This window comes from Stegastes partitus, unplaced genomic scaffold, assembly GCF_000690725.1.
Source record: "Stegastes partitus isolate 25-593 unplaced genomic scaffold, Stegastes_partitus-1.0.2 Scaffold297, whole genome shotgun sequence".
Lineage (NCBI taxonomy): Eukaryota > Metazoa > Chordata > Actinopteri > Pomacentridae > Stegastes > Stegastes partitus.
Window position 1 is genome coordinate 506015 of NW_007578028.1, and position 22188 is coordinate 528202.

At 43.7% G+C, this 22188-nt stretch overlaps 1 protein-coding gene across 1 annotated transcript; it reads left to right on the top strand.

The window, feature by feature from the left end:
* The first annotated feature begins 2951 nt into the window (after nt 1-2951).
* Nucleotides 2952-20034, top strand: kank2 (KN motif and ankyrin repeat domains 2). Its single transcript, XM_008283116.1, has 13 exons — nt 2952-3016; nt 9043-9128; nt 11979-12061; nt 12363-13715; nt 14082-14279; nt 14371-14479; nt 14621-15232; nt 15327-15414; nt 15901-16120; nt 17138-17280; nt 17434-17634; nt 17719-17817; nt 18564-20034. The coding sequence occupies exons 3-13, from the start codon at nt 12022-12024 to the stop codon at nt 18618-18620; spliced, it is 3120 nt and encodes a 1039-aa protein (XP_008281338.1). The 5' UTR covers nt 2952-3016; nt 9043-9128; nt 11979-12021; the 3' UTR covers nt 18621-20034.
* The last annotated feature ends 2154 nt before the right edge of the window (nt 20035-22188 follow it).

A 22188-nucleotide genomic window follows, 5' to 3' on the forward strand; every position in this document is an offset into this window, starting at 1 on the left:
TGCTGAACCATCTCCCCCGTCACCCACCACTCTCACACCTCTATAGGAAAAAAACCTCAGCTGTTTATACTGGAAGGTTATCTGCTCTGTAAACATTGTCATTTGGAGCGAGGCTCTAAGGTGCCAGCGTTTAAAAGAAAGCTTTCTAAAGTAATCTACTCACTGACAACCCAAAGTAATCTCTCTGAGCTTGATCTGGCTTTAAGTTTTTACCAGACTTCAGCGACCAAACCCATTGTGTGTCGAAAGCGTTTGTTCATTCTTGAGTGTTTTCTCTTTGCTTTCACTGTGTACTTTTAAACAGGCATTTGATTGTCTTTTGCAGGAGATTTTTTTGTTTCTTAGGTATCCCTGGTAGAAATCACTGCCAGTTATTAAATAGTCCCAGGGAGTTTTCTTTTGTTATCAACTGACCAAATAACTGACATTCCTTCTTCCTCAAGTCGTCACATTTATCTGCTCATCTGTGGCCGTAAGAATTCGAATATAGAGAGTCGGTGGGCTCATTCTGCGCAAGCTCAGGACTCACATCTTACACATAAAGCATTCATGTGTAAGAAAATGGCAGGATGGGACGTTTAAATGTGTTTTTTTTTAAACTGTGAAGTTCTCCTGTAACGCACTACAGTCACCACAGTTGTTTATCACAGAAACACTGCCTTCACCCACACAAATATGTTCAAACTGTGACATTTACTACCACCCTGCAGCACAGTCTGATAACCGACTGCGTTTTGGCTGCGTAGGCAAGTCCTCTTTTGACTGTGTGTGTGTGTGTGACCTGCTGTCAGAAAGCACTCCAAATGTTTTGTATACGTCCGCCACTGTGGCTGTAGAAGATTTACATTCAGTGTAGCCATTTCCAACTACTGTATCTGTTAAATTGCACTATTGTAAACAAACTGCAGCACATTAACACTGTAACTACTAAAATATCAGTGCTTTTGTTATTTTACAAGGCTGGAATTTTCTTTTTTTTACCAATTAGAGAAGCATTTTTATTTATTTACACTGCCTTCTATTAAATATCTCTTCCTACACTGCTGGTCAGCTGTTATTTCTCGTGTTATACGATGTGTAGACGCTATAAGCATATGGGTTAGTTTTGCTTGCCACTTACTGTTACCATTGTTATATATTTATCAAATTTCTGTGCTCCTCTTTGTGAGCTTTTTCACTTGAGGGTTCTTGGAGGTTTTTGCAGGTCTTTAAATGTCCTTGGAGGTTCTTAGAATTCTTTACTAGTCCTTGAAGAATCTTACATGTTCTTGAGAGTCCTTGTAGCTTCTGTGATATCCTTGCAGGTGTTTTTGCGGCAGTCCCTGCAGGTGTTTTGTGCCCCTTGAAAGTTCTTGGAGACACTTGATGTCCTTCTGCGGAGCGGATGTCCATGGCGCCTCCCCCACATACACTCAGGTTTAATGTACTTGTACTGTAGTGTTTCTCTTCTGTGACTATGAATTTTTACTAAATTAGATTACTTTTTACGTCACTGTAGTCTTTTGAAAGCTTTAGAGTTGTTACTTAATCCCTGAGCTCCATGGTCAGTTTATAAACTTAAGCATTGTTACAGACTCTGAAACAGGATATATAGCATTTAAAACTAGCTTTAAAGAAAGATGACAAATGAAATACCAACATAAAGGGAGGAGTTTGGTGACCACGTCTTATCAGAGCAGCTTTAATATTGCTCGGGGTTGATTCTCTAAGTCTAATGGAGGGGTGGGACGCTATTCTTCTAAAAGATATACCTTCATTTGGTGTTTTGACGAAGATTCGAAATCTACCTCAGGTTTTCAGTTGGGCCGAAATCTAATGACTGTAAAGACCACAGCATGTGATTCCCATCACTCTCATACTCCCGAAACCATTCATTGACCCCTCATGTCCTATAGATATACAAGTGTTTCATCAACGGGGGGAAGAACTATTTTGTTTAGCATTCCCTCACTGTAAGGGTCAAGGGTTTCGATTTTTTCTTTAATTTATCACCTGTTTGTATCTAATCATACAAAAACAGCCAGCAACTCTGGCAGGCTGTTGGCATGCCTATCGAGTACTTTTTTCCTTGAAGAACAAGGAACAGTTATATGCAGTCTCTCCTTTCTCAGCCACTAAATCTGGTATCTCCTTCAGAGCAGTCATAGGTGTCTTGGTGGCCTCCCACACTCATCTCTTTGTTTATGACGACAGCCTGCTCCAGGCAGATTTACAAGTGCCGCACTCCTTCCCTATCCTAGTGATTGATTTAGCTGTACTGAAAGAGACATTCAGTGACTGAGACATTTTCTTGTCTCCACCCTCTGAGCTGTGGGTTTCAGTAGCCTTTTCACTGAGTTGCTTGAAGTGTTGTTTTGTCTTCATGGTGTAGCTACAGACAGGAGTACTGATTCACCAGTGACTGGACCTTCCAGATACAGATGTCGTTGGCTGTACCTGTGTTGATTCAGGTGAGTCACTTTAAAGGGGATAGACACTTATGCAGTCACCAATTTTAATTGATGCTTTTTTAACATGTCTTCACTTTGACATGAAAGAATCTTTTTGTTCATTCTTGTCAAAAAGTCAAATTAAATTGACCATGATTGAATGTTAAAACACAATAAAGGAGAAAAACTTCTAAAGGGGGTGAACTTTTTTTAAAAAAAATAGGGACTGTACAATCAGTGTAGGAATAAGAAAAAAATAACATAAAAGGAAAGTCATTTATTGATGCTCTTAGAAGCACCATAACCTGGGTGACTAAAAACCCACACAGACACGCCTTTTAAGTCGGTGATGTTGATGAATGTGTAAGAACTCAAAGTCAAAGAGGGGCTTTGAGCTGATAGCGGACCCCTAGGAGAGAACAGGGGGTCAGCTGGGTGGACGCGCCCGCCGCTCGGCCTCGTGCAGGCTGCGGGCCCTTTAAGAAGAGGGAGGGGGCGCGGCGGAGCATCTTGGCTGCGGTGTTTTTGTCTCTCTGTCAGTGAGCGCTCCCGGGCCGAGGCGGCTGAAAGGATTTTGCAGAGGGCAGGTAAGAGCAGCAAATAAGTTGTATTTCCTCTATTTGAAACCGGTGCAAGGCTCTCGTTGTTAAACTGTGTTGTTTTTTTTTAAAGGCGCTTTTAACGAGGCGCACGAGTCAGACTTCTTTTGTGAAGCGTCGGTCCTGCCCATTCCCTCGGTCCTCTTTCTCCCAAGTAACGGGTCCCTTTTCCTCCTAGAAAAAAAACAAAACACCCCAGCTTCACTTATACTCAGATTTTTCTTTTTAAATCTCCTGATTGATTTCCTAATTTGCTATGAGTATTTTCTTGCGTCCAGAGAGAGGTTGGAGCGGCTCTCCTGCTCGCTCCTCTGGTGCGTCCTTTTTGTTCAGAGCATCATTGGAGACGAGGAGCGTCGTTAACGAAAAATCTCAAGAATAGGATGTGTACATGTTAATACCACATTTGTAGGAGCTTGAACTGCGTCTCTCATTTGGAAAGTTTGCCCTGGCCTCCGGTTTCTTTACGTTTCCTCCACAAAAATCTGTGCGTTTTCCATACAGCCGCCTCTCGCCCATCGCATATGGTCTGTTGCGTTAGAGGACTCATTGAGAGAGGGGTTTTTCCCCACGCTGCCTCAACTTTGTCTCCTCAAAGCGGCTTCGATGTTGCAGAAACTATACATTCCAGTTTCAAAACTGCATTTCCAAATCAGCAACACATGGTGTTTGCTCTCTTCTTATGAAACTTTTCCACGTGCCTTACGCATGATGTGCTGCAGGATTCTAACCAGCGTTCTTTTTTTTTACAATTACATTAAAAATCCCAAAAGCTCAGTGAAGACTGTAGGGGCTCAGGGGAGAGGGTGGGTCCGCATCAGCTTTTCATTACTTCCAGATGTTCATCAGTTTTCCGTTTTGCCGCTTCTGGCCCTTGAGGTTTGCTGCTGCGGCTGGTCAGTGGTGTCTGAGGCGAGTCTGAGTGTTTGGATGGGATCTGATGGAGCTGTATATCAGCAGGGCAGGTGGAGGGTCAGCACCATGACAACCCGATTTAACCACATTTGCATGCATTCCTTGCACTTTTTCTCCATTTGTGACACTTATTGATTCCTGAAATAATTGGTAAAATCCCAAATTTGAAGCTTTCCCCAAGAGCATGCAGCCTAATTGTCATTTATGAATGTTTTTATTTGTTTATCAAGATATGATCTGTGGTGACGGGTGGTCCTGATTCATCAGTAAACACATTAGATGTTGAGGACATGCAGAACTTGGCAGGATGTGGGGGTGTAGTCATCAGCCTGTTACACTACAACACACAATACACCACTGTCTGCTGTTGTGTAATGGGTTGCTGGCTGTATTAAATCACCTGCCAGCAAAGAGCCTTGCAGCAGCTGCATGGCACTCACATGATCACTGTCTTGTCTATTACGTTGGACAGAGTAGTAATCTGTGGCTCCAATTTCTTGTTTACCCTCGTATACAACAGAACCACAAGTACAGCCTTCGGAATGAGCAGAAAGTCAAATTAGCACCTCTCCACAATGGCTCATGAGCTTAGATTTTCTTGTTGAGCTCTTGTATCAAACTGCTTTAGTTTTCGCCGAGTGGGCAAAATATCCTGACAACTGAATATTTCCTCGTCAAGTAAGCATTAGAGTAATATTAAATGTAAACTCTCTCTTCCTGGTTGGCTTGGGGAGAGCCTGGAATCCCATTAGAGGCCCCCGGGAGTCCCCCCAGACTGCACTTACAGAATCTATGGTCAGGTTTGTCTGCAGCTGGAGTTTCCTTCAGCATTTTTTTTTTTTTCCCCAAGCAGGAATGTGATTGTCTCATTACAGTGGTCGGACCCAGGGGTGCTATGATGGAATGCAGGGCTATAAACCCCATTTGCACACTAGGCCACACGCCGGGCATTTAAATAGTTTAGCGCGGCTAATGAAATTACACCCTGAACCTGCATGAGACTGTCTGTTGCTGTCAAGGGTCTACCGCAGATTAGCTTTTCCGAACAATCTTCCTGCATAATGACTTATCTGTTCTGTTTAAACAGTACGCAGCACTAATTATGTCTCTCCTAGCTTGATGTGAAGTTCTATAAAGTTGTTAATGGGGTTTTTCCAGTTTGCACACAGGCAGCCAAATGGTGTTTGCTTTTGTTGTGTGTGCAGCATTAAAAATGAGCAGATATTTTACCCAAGAATTCAGTCGGTATTTTCCTCTCTGAAACGCACAGAATCTTTAGTTTCATTACACTGTAGTTTTCATGACAGTAGGAACAAGATGTTTTTGCACAAGACTTGGGTCAGTTTATAAGGTAGGGATAAACATAAAGCCCAGTATCACTGGGAGCCAGATTTGGTGACGACAGAGAGGGAATATTCCTACTTAACTCTATTGATTAGGAAAACCAGTGCACTTGTGTTTGCAGTGAACATATGGTCAGAATCTGGCTTTTGAAATACTGGGGACAGTAATACATTATCCTCCTGAATAATCTGACTGAGCTCCTTTAATACATTAATCACCCAGAAAAGCCTGCTGGACTCTTCTGTCCAGTAAACCACATAAACATGTTGGAATAGACAGTGCAGCGGATGTTTTCTAGGCCCCTTTTGTTGTCTTTATATCCACACGGCCTTTTGATCAACAGCTCTCACTAAATAAGGAAGTAATTGATAAGATCCCTGAGAGGGAACCACTTAACTACATCGGCACTTTGGTACGATTACTTCCTCTGCTTTGCGGTGCCGTCGGCTCAGTACCACAACACACGCTGACCTGATCTTTTAACCCAAACTCTGTTTGACCGGCTCTCCACCAGCCTTCCTGCTGCCGTCTGGACTTCATCTTCCTCCCCTCCAGACCCCAACAGTTTCCCTTCAAATCAGAGCAGCACTCTGCTTCTGCTCGGCATCAGTCTTAATCCCCACCTCCACAACTGCTCAGGAATTTTCTCCCAAATGCCTTTTTTTTTGTGTGTGTGTGTGTGTGTGTCTTTTTTTCCGGTGCCGCTCCTTGCCGCTCAGCCCCACCCTTGCTCAGTTTCCTGTTGGAGGTCAGCACAATGACCAATAGCAGACTGGCGGGTGTTTACTCTGCTCCTGTTCCAGGAGTAATGTGAGCTGGCCAGCCCCTCCTTTTGGCCGTACTCTTGCTATAGCACCAGACTGCTCCGGCCCAGCACCGTCTGCTCCTCCATACCACTGCTCCTTAATGTAAAAAACAGGACTTTTATTTTTTTTTTCCCTTTAGGGCAGCGAGTCCTGGAGGTGACATCCCATTGGGTTATGATTTCACTGTCCAAGGTTTAAAGCCCATATTAGTCAAAAACCACATGTGGCACCAGCAGCACTGGAACACACTGTATTAGCATGTTCAGATGAGATCATCTGGCCTTGTTACACTTGGTGAGGCCCTTTCTGTCGAGCAGTGACGTACATCGTCCAGCCACATTATGCTCAGTGACAAATGGCCCTTGTTGCTTCTGCATTTAGTATTCTTTAGCTCTTCAGGAGAGAGATTTGTTGTAATTTTTCTAATTTATTATTCATTCTGGACCAGTTGGCTGAATGAAGCCATCTGTGCTGCAGAGTGAAGAGGAGGACAAAGAAGTTTTAGTAGATACATCAACAGCTGTGTCTCCTGTTGTGATCTTTATGAAACATTTAAGACTCTTCTGCACGTCTATATTAAGGTCTCTGTGGCTTGTTCCTCAGAGAAAAACAACTCTCAACAACAATATGCTTTATTTAGTTAGACAAAGTGTTGTTTGTCACAGGGATTCTCTAATTTTAGACTATTTTTAGGAGAGGAATGCGCAAATGATGGTAATCTTCTAGGCGGAGACATTTCAGATTATGAGGAAAGGTCCTTTGAAACTTTATTTACTCATTGTGTGCAGTGCTTGTGGCCTTCTCTTTCTGATATTCTTCCTGCATTAACAGCAGCAGACTCATTCTGGTGTCAGCAGCAGGATTTGCAGTGATTCATACTGGTGGAGTCCAAATCTGAGAACAGGCATGTTCTTCTCATTTGAGAAGTTTCCATTTAAAACTCTCAGCAGCATTTCATTTTTATTCCCCCCCTCCTCCTCCTCCTCCTCCTCTCCCAGTTTTGCCTTTCTTTCCTCACATTCCCACTCTTTCTGCCCTGCTTTCTCCTCTCATACTGTATGACTCTCCTCTGCTTTCTCCCTCTCATAACCCCTGCTCCTTCTCTTCTTTCTCGCTCTCCCTCTTCTTGTTACTCTTTCTCCTGGGCTGGGAGGAAGTAACTGGGTTGTTTCTGTGTCCTTGGGGAGTAGAGAGTTAGAAGCTCCCTTTCCTGTAACCCTTTCTTCATAAGACCTCAAATTATCATCTCTGTTTTGCAACACCAATTAGCACCGTGTGATGGAAGTGTGACATGTGAACCGGCAGAGTGCTGGCAATGTGACGTTTGAGAAATTTTGTCATCAGTCTGTTGCATAAAAAATTTTCCAGACCAATTAAAAACGGCTAAATCATTTGGCTGTCGTATCATCTGTGAACCTACCTGAATAAATCATCCTAATAGCTACAGCTGTGTTTGTTGATCTGTGGGAGTCTCTGGGCCTTGGACAGTGCTGGTGGGTCGCGGCGGCTGGCGGGAGGGATCTGTGTGTTTTCATCTGTGTTGTGTGGGAGTCGATGGGAGTTCAGTTTGTCTCCTCTGTAATGTTTGGTATTTGTCTTACTCAAATATTTGCCATCTGCGCCAACACAGGGTTATAACTAAATGCTTCACAGAGTTCATTGTCTTTGCTCCCGTAGATTGAGAGCAGCTCCTGACGTAGATATATAAGTTCATATAATTATCAGTAACATGTCGTTCCTTCAGTATCTTTCACGTTTAGTTGCACAGATGGATGCCTTTTCTGGCTTTGGGCACTTCTACATCTCGACATCACTCACTTAAAGCAAGCCCTGCTTCTTGTATTTCCACTTTCTGTCAGTGTGTGGGTCCATAACAGCACTTCATCAACAGTTTGTTTGTTTTGAGGCAAATTTCCTCGCCGCACACTCATACACATACTGTTTCTCTCTGTCCCCCCCTCTCTCTCTCTCTCTCTCTCTCTCTCTCTCTCTCTCTCCGAGATGCCCCTCCTTGCTTTCTATTAGAACCAGCTGTGGAACTTAGGGGCTGAATGAATGGTTCTTTGTGATTTGGCTGTCGTTCCAGTCTAAAAGATCTGTTTTCTCCCCCGCCCCTCTACCCCTCCATCGTCTGTGGTATTGGCATGACAACACTCTGAAACAATGGGCCGAACAACAGCACGTCTTGTTATGATATTACGCAAAGGTCACCCATTGGTGCTTTTTAGGCTGCGAGACCTTCAGACAAAATGTCGACTGCGGCAGCCTGAGTCGGAGCTGCCGGAGCCAAAGTATGACAATCAGCCGACACGGTAGTTGCGTCTGTGTTGTCTGTGACGGAAATGTGTTATAACGCTCGTGAAATGCTTGGTGATCTGCACAGGTGGAGGCTTTTCCCACCAAACTGGAGGGTGTGTTTGTGTGTGTCTACGCCACTGGATTTGGGAGTGTTAGTCACAGAAGCAAGAAAACAGAACCCATTGCCCAATCACATGGCAGGGAGGCTCCCGCTCCCAGCCTTGAATTGATTAGAGTGCCATGAGCAGGAGAGCCAGGAATGGGGTGTTTCTGAAAAGCTGGGAGAGGAGCACTCATAGGCTGCATGGATCAGGCTTCGTCAGAGTTACGCTACAAGGAGGTCAAATAGCAATTGGGATCTCGTGGGGGTATATTGTTCTCATCCGCTGTGTCAGTCAAAACCACTGGAATGTTTTGGAATGTTTTCTCTGGCTTTGCAACCTGTGTTTATAGTCACACGGGGGCCACTCTTTTGTAACCTGTTGTAAGTCTGTTTTTATCTCCGTGTCAACAGAGCAGCACACCTTTAATGGGGTTCTTTACTGATGCCCAGATGTGTCCTTTATTTTCATTTTTTCTGGGCCGCAAAGTGCAACAGTCAAAAGCAGCGACAGCCAAAGTTCAAGTTTCCTTTATTCTTATTTCCCACAGGTGCTGACTGTAAGAGGGCAAGAAAAAGGAAGGGAGAGCAAGGAGCCTGGGGAGGAGAGATCCCGTCCTCGCAGCGCAAGCAGCTGGTATGAAGCGGAAAATAAATCCCTCTTTTCCTAATTCACAAACCATTCCCAAGCTTCGAGCGAAATAGCAATCACCAAAGGCTGAGAGTCAGTAAAGCAGTGGAAAAATCCACGAAGATCTTCCCTGGGTGGTGGAAAGAGCGGTATTTCTGACTTTGCAATGCTGAGGTTTAATCCTTTGTAATGGCAATAATAATAAGGTGACTCAATGAATGGAAGCAATGAGTTTGATAAACTTTGGGAGAGCTGACCTTGAAACGAAGCCTGGCATTTTAAACTACTCCTCAGGGTGGTCTCAATCCTCTGATACACCAAAGACACAAGAATGTTTATACATGCTGTAAATCAAACCCAGTTTCTCAAGCCTCCATCCAGATGCGACAAGTTTTTAAATGAACAAACCTGAAGATCCCTGCCCCGTACAAAAGAGTGGAAGAGGTCGATGTAGTTACGGCATAATGCAGTTATTCACGTGACGTCTTACAGGACATACCACAGACGTGCAATTTGTGCTGGATGACCTGCATCTTACCCCCCGAGGGTTGTCTTAATCTTAATAGCAGGGAATGGAGGGAGTAGACCAGGCGATGTTAACTTCCTTTAGTATGGTATGCAACTGTATAAGGAGGGAGGAGGTGGAGGAGGAGGGGGTGTAATGGAGGCATTTGTCCTGGATGAGGCTGGGCAGGGAGAGTCAGTCTGAAGAATGGTAGTATGGCGCTGGGGAAGAGGGGGGGAACACTGGTTTCTGTTCAGATGTCATCTCAAAGGAACTCTGTTAGAGAGCCGAGAGAGAGAGGGAGGAAGGTCAACCGCTCCACCTCGGTCGTACTCACACAGTCAGGGGAGTACCAGCGTACATCTGAAAACACCCAGTGAGCCACTGTTGGAAAAGCAGATGTGGAGGCCCGTGGGTATTGAAGGGGGTGATGTGGGAGGAATGAGGGAATGGGGATGAGGCATTTGAAGCAGAAAATAACGTGAGCTCGAAGATATGACTTGAAGGATTTTACTGCGTTTGTGGAATACCAAGAGAAACGGAGTGGACAGGCTTCGTGTCTGCTGGGCTGGGATGTTTGGTTGCTAAACTGCAGACTCTAATTATATCTCATCAACTGTCCCCTGTCAGCGCTGTCCTCCACCCTCCTGTAGACAGACTCTCATACTCAGTTTCTCTCACACTGCCTCCAACCACTCCTCTTTTCTGTGTCCTGCGCTCACTTTCTCACACATGTAGTCCCACCGCACTGTATATAACATGCAGCACATTATCAGTCTGACACTTAAACTGGAGATAAACAGGCGCTCAGACTGTAAGATTGAGGCAGCGAGCCAAAATTCTTCTTTTTTTTAAATGTTCCATGATGTTATATGAGATTATTGGAAACATTTATCATTTGTCTTTTTCTACAGTGTACTATGTTTAGCCATCATTTAAGACTGACTACATATATATATATATATCTGGGACATCTGATAAATTCCTCATGTGGAAGCTGAAAGATAGTTGGCTTGGTGTTGGTGCCCTATAAAATGAAATCTACCAGCGTGATTCTTTCTTGCCACCAAGGGGCAATGAGTGTTTTAAATTCTGCCAGTGTTAAAATAAGGCTGTATGTGCACGTATGTGGTGTTTCCAGTGTGTGCCAATCTTGGTATGAGAGGGCGATGAAAGGGTGCAGATAAGAGGAATCACACCGAGAAATTAAACTGACTACAGCACTTCAAAAAATACCAAGTCAACTTAATCAGTGTTTCCAAGTGCCCTACTTTTCACAAACGAGCAACCACTGGCTAGGGTCACAAGATAGGAGAGAGAGAGAGGGAGAGAGAGATCAACTTAGAGAAGAGAGACTCAGAAAGGAATGAAAAATAGCCTTAAACTGAAGCAAATTGAGTATGCCCTAAGAAACAAAGTTGAGGTTTGCCATGCAAACTTTTGATCTTAGCTCCTTAAAGACACAGTAATATAATGATGTTGTACTAGCTAATGCTACGGATGGCTTAAACATTACATCCCTTGTTCCCACAAAGTGATGACCTAGAAAGTTAATCTTTTCCAAGTAGACACAAACTCAAAGGCATTGGCATTGGGGGCTCTACGTTGTTGTTCTCTATGGGAGGAGAAGGCACAATCTTTTGTTTATAAAAGGTCAAAATCCATTACCTTTGAAAGGACAAATACATAGAAGTTGTGTTTTGTGTGTTAAAATGAAAAAGCAAGTCAGTGTGGAGAGAAAAAAAAAGAGAGAGAGAGAAGTGACCGGCTGAAACCTCCTGATCGTCAGCTGACGCTGAGAGGGGAAGAGGGGAGCAGAAAAGCATAAAGAAAAGGCTAAATAGAGAAGAAGCCAGAGATGAAAGACAAAAGGAAAGTGAGAGAGAGAAAGAGGAGGAGAGAGTGTCTGTAAACTCTAAATTGAGAGGCGAAGTTAGCGCGAGCAGATGATTCCTAATAAGGCTGCAACTGGCAAATCTCTGTCCTGGAATTAGCTGCCAGGAAACTTTCCCCTGTAACTCCTCTTCTCTGAACGCTATGAACAGAAACAAATACACAATCGACTTTGACCCACGTACGCTCCAAGAAATGAGGGGATAAAATTAGGGATGGAGGCAGGAGGCTGACGTAGTGTAAGAAACAGTAAAGCTATTTCTGGCCCCCATACAAAAAGAACAGTAGGGTCAAAAATAACAATTTCTTGCTGGAAAACAAAACATTTACAGTGAAGGACTCCCTCTTAAACACTATATAAACACTGACCGTGTTAGGCTTCTGTTCGAAGTAGAAAGTTGTGCAGGAATTTCTGTTCTTTTGGACGTTATTTAGTGTGCTTCTGTTCTTCCCTGTAGGTGAGCGTTTGTGTGTGACTGTTTGGAAAGCAGCCACAGACTCATGATGGCTCAGGTGCTGCATATGGACCCCGGCTTCCCAGGTACAGACATTGTTCCTTTTCCCAGATTATATTCATCCTCACTGTAATTCATTCGTTTGGTTACGATTTGAAATGTCTATCAATTAGCATGCAATTAACCAGTAATGCTGTGTAATAGAAGCAGCCTAGAAGGTCAGGTCATAGCAGACTGCTCCATCCCTTTTTGCGCCTAATTTGGCGATTGTTTCAGAGTTCATACATAAATACACAGCAGCTCAGAGCTGATGCTGTTTTTTAAAGTCTGAGACCGAGATTAGACGCAGATTTCCGTTTGTTTAAAGTTGATTTCCTTCCCCCGCAGGGAAACTCAACCCGCCTGCTCCCCCTTCCCTGCACACCAAAGAACAGGAGGCGCCCTACTCAGTGGAGACCCCCTATGGCTACCGTCTGGACCTAGACTTCCTCAAATATGTTAATGACATAGAGAAGGGGAACACTATCAAGAAGGTGCCTATCCAACGGCGGCCCCGCTATGGCTCCCTGCCCCGTGGTTATGGCTACGCTGGCTCCTGGTGGACTTCCACAGAGTCTCTGTGCTCCAACACCAGTATGGACAGCCGCCATTCCTCCTACTCCTACTGTGCTCCTGGCTACCACACGTCGCAGAGGCCGAGCTTCAGTACTGCCCGGGTGGAGAAGACCCTGTTAGATGCTCGCAGGAAGCTGGAAGAGGAAAAAGAGGGGCGGAGATTCTCCAACCTGGGTAGCATGCACAGCAGCGTAGCAGGCTCCAACACCTCCCTCAGCAGTGCACACAGCTTCAACCGGGCACAGGGTGGATCCTTCACCCCCATGAGCTCCGGCCTGTCCACCCCGGTGACTCCGACGCCAGCCCACTTGCAACACGTTAGGGAGCAGATGGCTGCGGCCCTCAGAAAGATAAGAGAGCTAGAGGAGCAGGTGAAGACCATCCCTGTGCTCCAGGTTAAAATATCTGTGCTGCAGGAGGAGAAACGGCAGCTCAGCGTGCAGCTGAAGAGCCAGAAGTTCCTGGGTCACACTTTGGGTTTCAGTCGGGGTCGTTCTCGAGGGGAGCTCTACATCGACATCCCAGAAGAAGAAGCGAGCACTGGAGCTAAGAGCAGCAACAAACCAGCAGGGCCACTGTCTCCCACCACACCTGAGGGCTCCAAGCAAGATTCAGGGTGTGAGATTGAGGACACAGTGATTGTGAGTGGAGCACGACCAGATGCAAAGCGTGAAGTGCGCACCATCGGAGTGGGACCAGAGGACTCGAGAGGCAGTCGTCATGTGGGAGTCTGGGTTCGGGAGAAGGACCTGGGGCTGCTGCCAGAGACGGAGGCTCTCAAAGATAAAGTGGGTGAACTTGAGGGCCAGCTTCAGAGGACAATGCAGGAGCTGCAGGATGCACAACAGCAGGCTGCAGCAGCCCAGATGGCACCTCTGGCAGAGCATCCAGTCATGGCGACCAGCTTGGGCTGGCAGGAGCCACAAGGCTGCAGCCTGCACACTCTGGTCAGCTTCACACAGCAGCCACAACAGAGGGAACAGAGAACTGTGGGAATCCAGGTGTACACAGTGGAGCAGCCTACTGTGGTGGAGGTGGGCACACTGCTCCGAGCCGAGACCTGCAGCTCCCCTTCTCCTCAAGCTGCAGGAGTCGTGGAGGGCCACCACAGAGGACAAACCGAAGGTCTGAGTCCCGCTGGTAGTTTAGGATGCTGAGTTAACCTTTTATTAGCTTTACCTGAACAATCTAATGAATTCAAATGCAAGACAGCTTTGTGACGCGTATATTATTCTGTATTTGTTGACTGTGATGTTCATCCTCGCATACAATCTTTCAGTTTAAATTCTAATACAACACTGCAGCCTGAAAAAATACCAGATACTTAAATCTCCCTGATAAGAAAACCTAAACTCATAAGCCAAGTTTTCTTGCATTCCTACTGAACTGGACTGCATCAGATTCTATGTGTAATGTTGTGTTTATTTTATCGTATTCCTCTATAAGTTATTTGACTACTTAAGGTTTAAAAGTCTTCATTCTGTCTCTCAGACTCTCCAGTTGAGTTGCCGATTGCGGTCAGCTCCAAACAGGTACGTGATGTCCTGAAGAGTGGGCTGTCCACCTCGGTACCTGTAGCTAATCCTGCCGTCGCTGTAGCATCTGGTAATCAGATTGGTTTGGTGCATAAAGAAGAAGAGACACATCTACATACAACCAATGAGTCACAGGAAGGTTTATCGAAGGCAGGTACGTGGACACAACTTCTTGACCATCGTCCTAACGTGTTCTAACCACATAACGTTCCTACTGTACGTTTGATCACTGGTGTCTTCTCCAGCCTCGTCTCCACAGTCCTCTCTGAGATCCATAATGAAGCGGAAAGCAGAAGGTGAACCAGGCTCACCCTCTACGAAGAAAAACCTACAGTTCATCGGAGTCAATGGAGGGTAAGAGTCAGTCACTGTTGTGCAGAAATCAGCTATTTATATCAGAAGAAGTGCAGGTATATTCCCTGGCTACATGCACTGGTAAAACAAGTGTGAAGTTTGGCCTCTGTTTAACAGCCAAAGGTGTTTATTGTCTTGCAGCTATGAGTCCACATCATCAGACGATAGCAGCAGCGAGAGCTCAGATGAGGGGAGTGACTCTAGTGAATATCACGAAGCCAGAGAAAAACTCTCAGACTCTACCGTCCAGCACCAGCAGACGGCCCACAGCAAGGCGTCCCAGCCGCAAGAAAGCACCGGTGTACCTCAGCAAACTGCCGTCCAACTACCAGCTGTCATTCCAGACTCACAGCAGAGTCCCAGCCAGTCTGCGACCGTAGACGCAAAACTGTCCGACAAAGTGCCCCAGTCACCAGCGACAAACTCTGTTGTGCAACAATGTGCCTCACAACCACCAGCATCAGACCCCGCCCCGGCCCTCCCCTGCCCCGCAGATGATTCTGCCTCTAAAGAGACTGTCGGACAATCGTCAGAAAAACACACCGTCACCCAGGAGTTAACCTCCGTATCATCTAGCACTGAATCCACGTCCTCACTCACCTGTTCTTCACCGCCGTGTGTCACTAAAACCACTGAAGTTACCCAGCAGCAATACCCCGTCCATTCTGAGACGTCCGTCCCCACCAGTCAGTCAGAGTCCAAGCCAGCAGCACATGACAGTCCTGCCAATGACTCTGCCACCAAACAAGTCAGGTAGGTTTTCACATAGCTTGCAGACAGCCTCACTATGCAGGTCTCACTCTGAATGAGCAACAGCGACTGATGTTGTCCTTTTTGTCCGTCACAGACTGGAGCTGAGCGACAGCCTCATGTCAGCTTTGTATGCCCTGCAGAAAGCCCTGGGGGAAACCAATGCCTTCAGCCAGCAAGGAGCGGTACGTGCTGAGTCTAATTCACTTTATTTAAAAGGATAATCCACTCACTACTATTACGTCTTTCTAGGAAATCTACAAAGTGCCTCTTTTAAAGCAATCACTTTGACAACTACAAGCAAAAGCAGGCTAATACAGCTCCTCACCGTCATCTGTAGAGCACCAGACTACAACTGAAGGGGACATGTTTTTATCGTGACATTTTTGAGGTTGTAGCTTGCAATCTAAAATATAAAAAAAAGCTTTTATAGTGAAAAGAAGTTAGCTGCCCTAACCCATGTTTGTTTTTCTTTTTATATTATTTCATTATATTTGCAAGTGCTGCAACAGCAAACCACATTTTTACCGCTTCTCCAGAGGTTTGGTTCCCCACAAACCCGTCTCTCATTTTTGATTTTGCTAAGCTTTTCTAGGCTATGCTCTCATATTTGTCCAGCAGTCTTTCAAGTGTTTGTTTGCCTTAAGCATCCTCGTTGTGTCTGATCTCAGAGGGCGGCCTACACCGCTGTGCTGCAGGAGTGGCTGCGCGTCTCCTGTCACAAAGCAGCCAACACGGCTGTTGTCAAGGCCTATATGGACACCTTCGCCTCAATCTCCCCTCAGCTGCTGGAGTTTGTGATCAACATGGCAGACGGCAATGGCAACACGGCACTCCACTACACTGTGTCGCACTCCAACTTCCCCGTGGTGAAGCTTCTGCTGGACACTGGTGAGCTGTGTGTGTCTGTGTGTGTTTACATGTGATGAAATATGTGAGGATCTGTAGATAAATGAGAGAATACCAGATCACACACGGCTGAATTACGAGTAAAGGTAGTAAGTTGTTTGGATTGTTTACAACAAAAAAAATAAGTCTAAATCTCATATTGATTAATCAATTGAACTTTTCTTTGTCTCACTGAGTAAAATGTTTATTTTTTGTGCTTTCCTGAAACAAAGTCCTTCATTTAGTCTGTAGGATTTAATATTAATTTAGACATGGTAGACATCAACATTTTGCCTTGAAAGTTTTAGAACAGTACAATCAGAAATAATAATCATATTATCCAGCTTATCCAAGTTAAATATGTGATTTTTACTTAATTTATTCAATTAAATCCTACAAAGTCTTAAACAAACTGCAAACTACATCATAACTTATGGGGGAGCTCTTGTTTTTTGCACTTTTTTTGCAGTCAGAAATGATAAATAACATTTCAATTAAAACATTTTAAATGCTGGCTTTAGCTTTATTTATTTCTAAATTATTCCTATTAATAAAACAAAAATAATAAGGGCAAGACAGCAGATGAAAAGTAGCAACTGCTGCTGCCTGCTTTCAGCACCACAGATTGTTCGTCTGTTTTGTTTTGTTGCGCTTGGCATCAAGGCAGTTGTTTTTTTTTCTCTCTCTCATCTTTGAGTTGTTAAAGTGAGTGTTTTATGATATCGCGCTGCCAAGCTTCAATGGTGATGAATCACCTTCATGCATGAATCTTACATCATTAACAGCTGGATTTTACACATGGCCTAGGATTAAGAGGCAAAATGCTTGAAATGTATGATAAAAGTTATATATTATCACACATATTTCATAGATCATGCTTTCAGGGAATTTCTTGTAAAAAAGCGGGTCCCCCTCTACCTCACACCCTGCTTTGTAGAAACTCCTGTCTCATCCATCGCTGTCATTGTTTGTGCTGCTGTTGTATCACCTGTCAGACTGATTGCGCTCTCTACCTGACAGGCCTGTGTAACGCTGACAAGCAGAACAAGGCGGGCTACACGGCCATCATGCTGACAGCTCTGGCTGCCTTCCACTCCGACAGTGACCTTCAAACTGTCCTGCAGCTGCTGCGCACGGGGGACGTCAACGCCAAGGCCAGCCAGGTGCGCCCTCTACTGCTCATTAGGTTTCACTGCATCGCCACACTCAATTGAACCAGTGCCACAGCAGGGGGGGGTTTTGTACACAAATGTAGTCTTAATGGCTCCATGTGTTGGAAGTCAGGGTAAAGATTCTTGATTAATGTGTGTCTGTAGGCCGGACAGACAGCGTTGATGCTCGCAGTCAGTCACGGTCGAGGGGACATGGTGCGGGCGCTGCTGTCCTGCGGGGCGCAAGTCAACATCCGCGATGACGACGGCTCCACGGCGCTCATGTGTGCCTGTGAACACGGCCATGTGGACATCGTGCGTCAGCTTCTGTCTGTGCCTGGCTGTGATGCCACTCTCACCGATAACGTAAGCACCTCTGGTCTTCCTCCCATTATGACGAATCCATCCAAGCTCATCATCTCACCGCTATCATCTCATTGTGTCATACAGGATGGCAGCACTGCTCTGTCCATCGCCCTGGAGGCCAGTCAGAATGACATTGCCGTGCTTTTGTACGCTCACCTCAACTTTGCGAAGCCTCCTTCTCCCGTGAGTACTTGCACACATACTTTTATCACAGAGCACCGCTTTTACACCAACTTTCAACAACCCAAGGAATTTGTCAGAGGAGAGATTAGTTCGTCCACAGTTGCCTCAAAAAGGACTTAATTGTTTAGCAGTGGAGGTTAAACTGGCAAACTGGAGGAAGAGTAGATAAAAACCTAATCCAAACCAACCGAACTCACCAAATCCGGTTCTGGGTCGCTGCTCATGTGGCTGACCGGTGGGCTCGTACATAGTATGTTACTGAGTTTTGGGGGTTTTTTTTCTCTCTTTTTTTCTTTTCTTTCATTCTATTATTTTTTTTTATTCTTATTATCTTACTTGTCCTACATTTGTACATTTACATTTGTATTCTTACATCATCTTCGTGCCTTTTTGATTGCCCCCTGGGGACAAGTAAAGTTTTCTGAATCTGAATCTGAATCTCACCATCATAAATGGGATAAGATAAGATAAGATATGCCTTTATTTATCTCACAGTGGAGAATTCACATTGTTGATAGCAGCATTCAACAGAGGTACACATATATGAGACAGGGAAAAAAAAAAAAGATGTTAACAGTGATGTGAAAGTATCTGGACTGAGGATTTTTCTTGGACTTGCTGCACTTTTTCCTGCAGCTTGATGACAGCTGTGAGTCTGACTGGCTAGGATGTGCATGGGTTGGCAGTTAACCTCCAAAACAGACTAAAAGTTCTTAACTGCAACATCTTTTCTTCACTGTTTTTAGGTGTCACCTAAGTCTCCTCTCTTGGGTTCTTCTCCTCCTGCTGGTGAACCAAAATAAACCCCACTCCTGCAGCTCACAGCAGCTAGACAGCTACTCCACAGATGTTTATTCATCCATGTAATTTAGAGAAACATTGCATTTGTTTGTGTGTTTGTTTTCACTCCAATTAATTTAAGTATAATATAATGTGCAGATAATTACATGACAGCTTTCACTATTGTTATCCATTGCTCTTTGTATTTTGTGGTTTTAATCTCAGTGGTGGTTGGAAACACGGACTTCTGGTTCAAACATTTAACAGCCGTGTAGACGTCAGTCTAGTCCTGCAATAATCCAGTTGTCACCACTGTTTTTTCGTGGCACAAACTGTTCACCAAACAATTCATTATTCTACATTTTTTGCTGTATTCCATATCAGTCTTATGTTAGATGCTTAATAGAGCGACGTGTTTTCATTGTACAGTAGCTGTAGCATCATTACGTGTGACCCTCGCCATCATTTGGAATAACAAAAGCCACCCCTCTCATGGATAAGTGTCCTTGCATCAACTAGCTCATTGGTGCTACTAAATATGATACAGAAGACACCACTTCAACAATATTTATACACAGGATTTATTTACTCTAGAGTATTTTTGATATTGATTTTTTTTTATTCTGACTTAATCCAGGACCTCTGAGGATCATGATTTCAATTCCCAGGCAATGGTTAACTGATTACACCTTTTTAACCGGAACATTGTTTTTATGTGTTGACCACATTTTCCAAATTCAACCCAAAGATCATCAGCTCCGTGACACTGTATGTTTTGGTAATAATATGAACACATGGCCTTCTAGTATCAGTGCGAGGGAGAAACGAAGTCACCATTACTCTCCGAAGGCTACGGTACTTTGGTTTTTGTATTTTTATACATGAAGGTTTTGGGGTTTTTTTGATGGTTGTAAGGAAAGAATAGAGGTTATCTATGTTTGTATTGTTGTGTTCATTATAAGATTTAACAAGACGTTGTTGAGAAACAACTGAAAGCACTGGTGAAGCCAGTAAAATTTGTCAGGGAATCAGAAAGTGAGTGATTTGGGGCCTAAAAGGATGTGCCATGTAAGATATGAATATTAAAATAATATATGTCCACATAAACTGGTAAAATCTAACTCCTTGAACAAAAGTGCATAGGCTATTGATGTCAAAATTTCTATTACTTTTTGAAAAACATTTTCACAGATTTCATATTCACTTTTGAGCAATTAAATTTTTTATAAACTTTCTTTTTTTTTTTTTTTTAATTTAAGTATTATCTATCTTTTTATACATGTAGGATTTTTAAGCTCACACCTTCTTTATGTAATCGCACAGCTCTGTAGTTTGTTCTATGATGGTTTCTGTAAAATTCTAGATCGTGTGTCTCCTCTTCAAATTTGTGCATTTTGGACAACAATTAATAAATGTGGACCACGTGTTTCTATTGCATTTGTTTGGGAATTTTTTTGCCTGTAAGTTGCCACAATTGATGCAAATAAGGTGAAGACAGTTTGAATGCGTCAGTGCATTCTGATAAAATGATGTAGCTGAAAGTAACAATGACTGTCAGAGGGGAGAACCACAAATAATGGCCTTTTCTCCTTCTGCATACTGCATTTGTCCTGTGTTTACAGACTTGACAACCCTAAACTTATCTTTTTGTTATTGGCGTTGCATGTTGGAGAATGTCCACTAGGGGGCGTCCCAACACAAACTGTTCGCACAAACGGTAAAGGAATCCATCCAGGGAAATGGCATGCCCTAAAGCAGGGATCTCCAACTCCGGTCCTCATGAGCTACTGTCCTGCAGGTTTTAGATGCTTCCGTACTGCAACACACCTGACTCACATTAATGGATCATTAACAGACTTGTGTAGAACTTGACAACAAGCTGTTGGAGATCCATTAATGCGAGTCAGATGTGTTGCAGTAGGGAAATGTCTAAAACCTGCAGGACAGCAGCTCACGAGGACCGGAGCTGGAGATCCCTGCCCTGAAGGCTATTCCTGTCATCACACTTTATTCTAATACTCCAATTAACTACTATAGAAAATAATGTAATAATAATGTATTTTTAGTTTATCCAACAACTTTATTGATTTTACAAATTAAAACTTTTGCACACAAACATATGATGGTTCCAGTGTTATAAATGCAAGAATTTGCTGCTTTTCTGTGTAATTACTATAATAGTTTCAACCTAATCTTTTGAGGTATGGACTGTTATTTGGCTAATACAATTTGGGCTCTGGGTAATTACAATATTGTGCAATATTTTCCTTTTTCTTTTTTTTAACAAAATAATTGCTTAGTGGAGAAATAAATCATCAGAAATATATATGTATATGGATTGTGGTCGACCTGGACCGCAATTTTATTCCTGAAAACACACATTCAAACATTCAGGGGAATCCCTGCTGCGAGCATATCGTTCCCCAATTTGCAGCGCGACCGGCCGTAAAACACCCCTCGTGTCATAAAATCCACCTGCAAAATCCCAAAAACTACGGCATCTTGCCAGGGACAAAACAAAGAGAAATCCTACATATTTGTTTTTCCTGTAAAATAGGCAGTACAACAGCGCCTTCTACTGCCTTAACTAGGTATCTGCCTTACAGACATACATATAAAAGATCATTAGTTGCAGTTCTATGCAAAAACTAGCTCCACCTCAACCAACTACATAAACAAACATTTACTTATGGAGTTGTTTGAGGTGGAGCCTTTGTATATGAGTAATAACAATTAAATGACAATAAATGACAGTGAAGTTCTCAGGGGACATTTTCCTGTTACCTTTGTACATTTTCCTGATTATACTGCAAACTTTTACCCAAGTAGCATTTTAAAAACAGGCAATTGTTCTTGCTTTAAGGTTCAGAGGCACGATTTAGCTTCAGGATAATGAGACAAGACGGTGAAAAGCAAAACATGTCAAGCTGCTGATGAACTTGGCAGCAGTAAATGCTTGCAGCAGAGCTGTCATATTGGGCAGCGTTTTACATGGAACCTATTCCGGTGGGTCTGGAAGTGTCTGAAAAGCTATTTCATGCCAAAGGAGAAAAACAAATAACTAAAACAACCAGGTTTTCTATCTCCAGTTCCCTTCTAGTGCAAGGACTCCACATTTATTTGACCTATTTTTATGAGCAACAGTACAATAATCTATAGCAAAGCTGCACTGGTCACAATCTCTGAGAAAAACACTGTTGCGACTTCTTTGGGAGGAGTCGGTGAGATAACGCAAGTTCAATGAGTCTGCATCACAACAGTGCTGTTATGAACTACGTAGGCCACAATGTGACATAATTATAGATGATGCATGTCAGCTAACAGAGGTGCAACGTTACTAATTCATGTACTCAAGTACAAACTGGAGGTCCTTATGCTTTTCTAAAGTCTATTCATGCCAATTTAAAAACTTATTGTATTTTCCCTCCCCTTCATTCATTTGACAGCTTCAGCTACTTTTCTGCACACAAAACATGTAAAGAACTTTTAAAATGAGATGCTTTGTGATAAATTAAGCAACTTAACATGAGTTCATAAAAGTGCAGCTGAAACAATCAGTCGATTAATCAATGAGTCAATCAACAGAAAAGT

Coding starts and splice junctions, on each gene's coding strand:
- kank2 (XM_008283116.1), top strand. CDS start 12,022: ATGATGGCTCAGGTGCTGCATATGGACCCCGGCTTCCCAG. Junction 13,716..14,081: donor CCACAGAGGACAAACCGAAG/GTCTGAGTCCCG, acceptor TCTGTCTCTCAG/ACTCTCCAGTTGAGTTGCCG. Junction 17,635..17,718: donor ATGCCACTCTCACCGATAAC/GTAAGCACCTCT, acceptor TGTGTCATACAG/GATGGCAGCACTGCTCTGTC.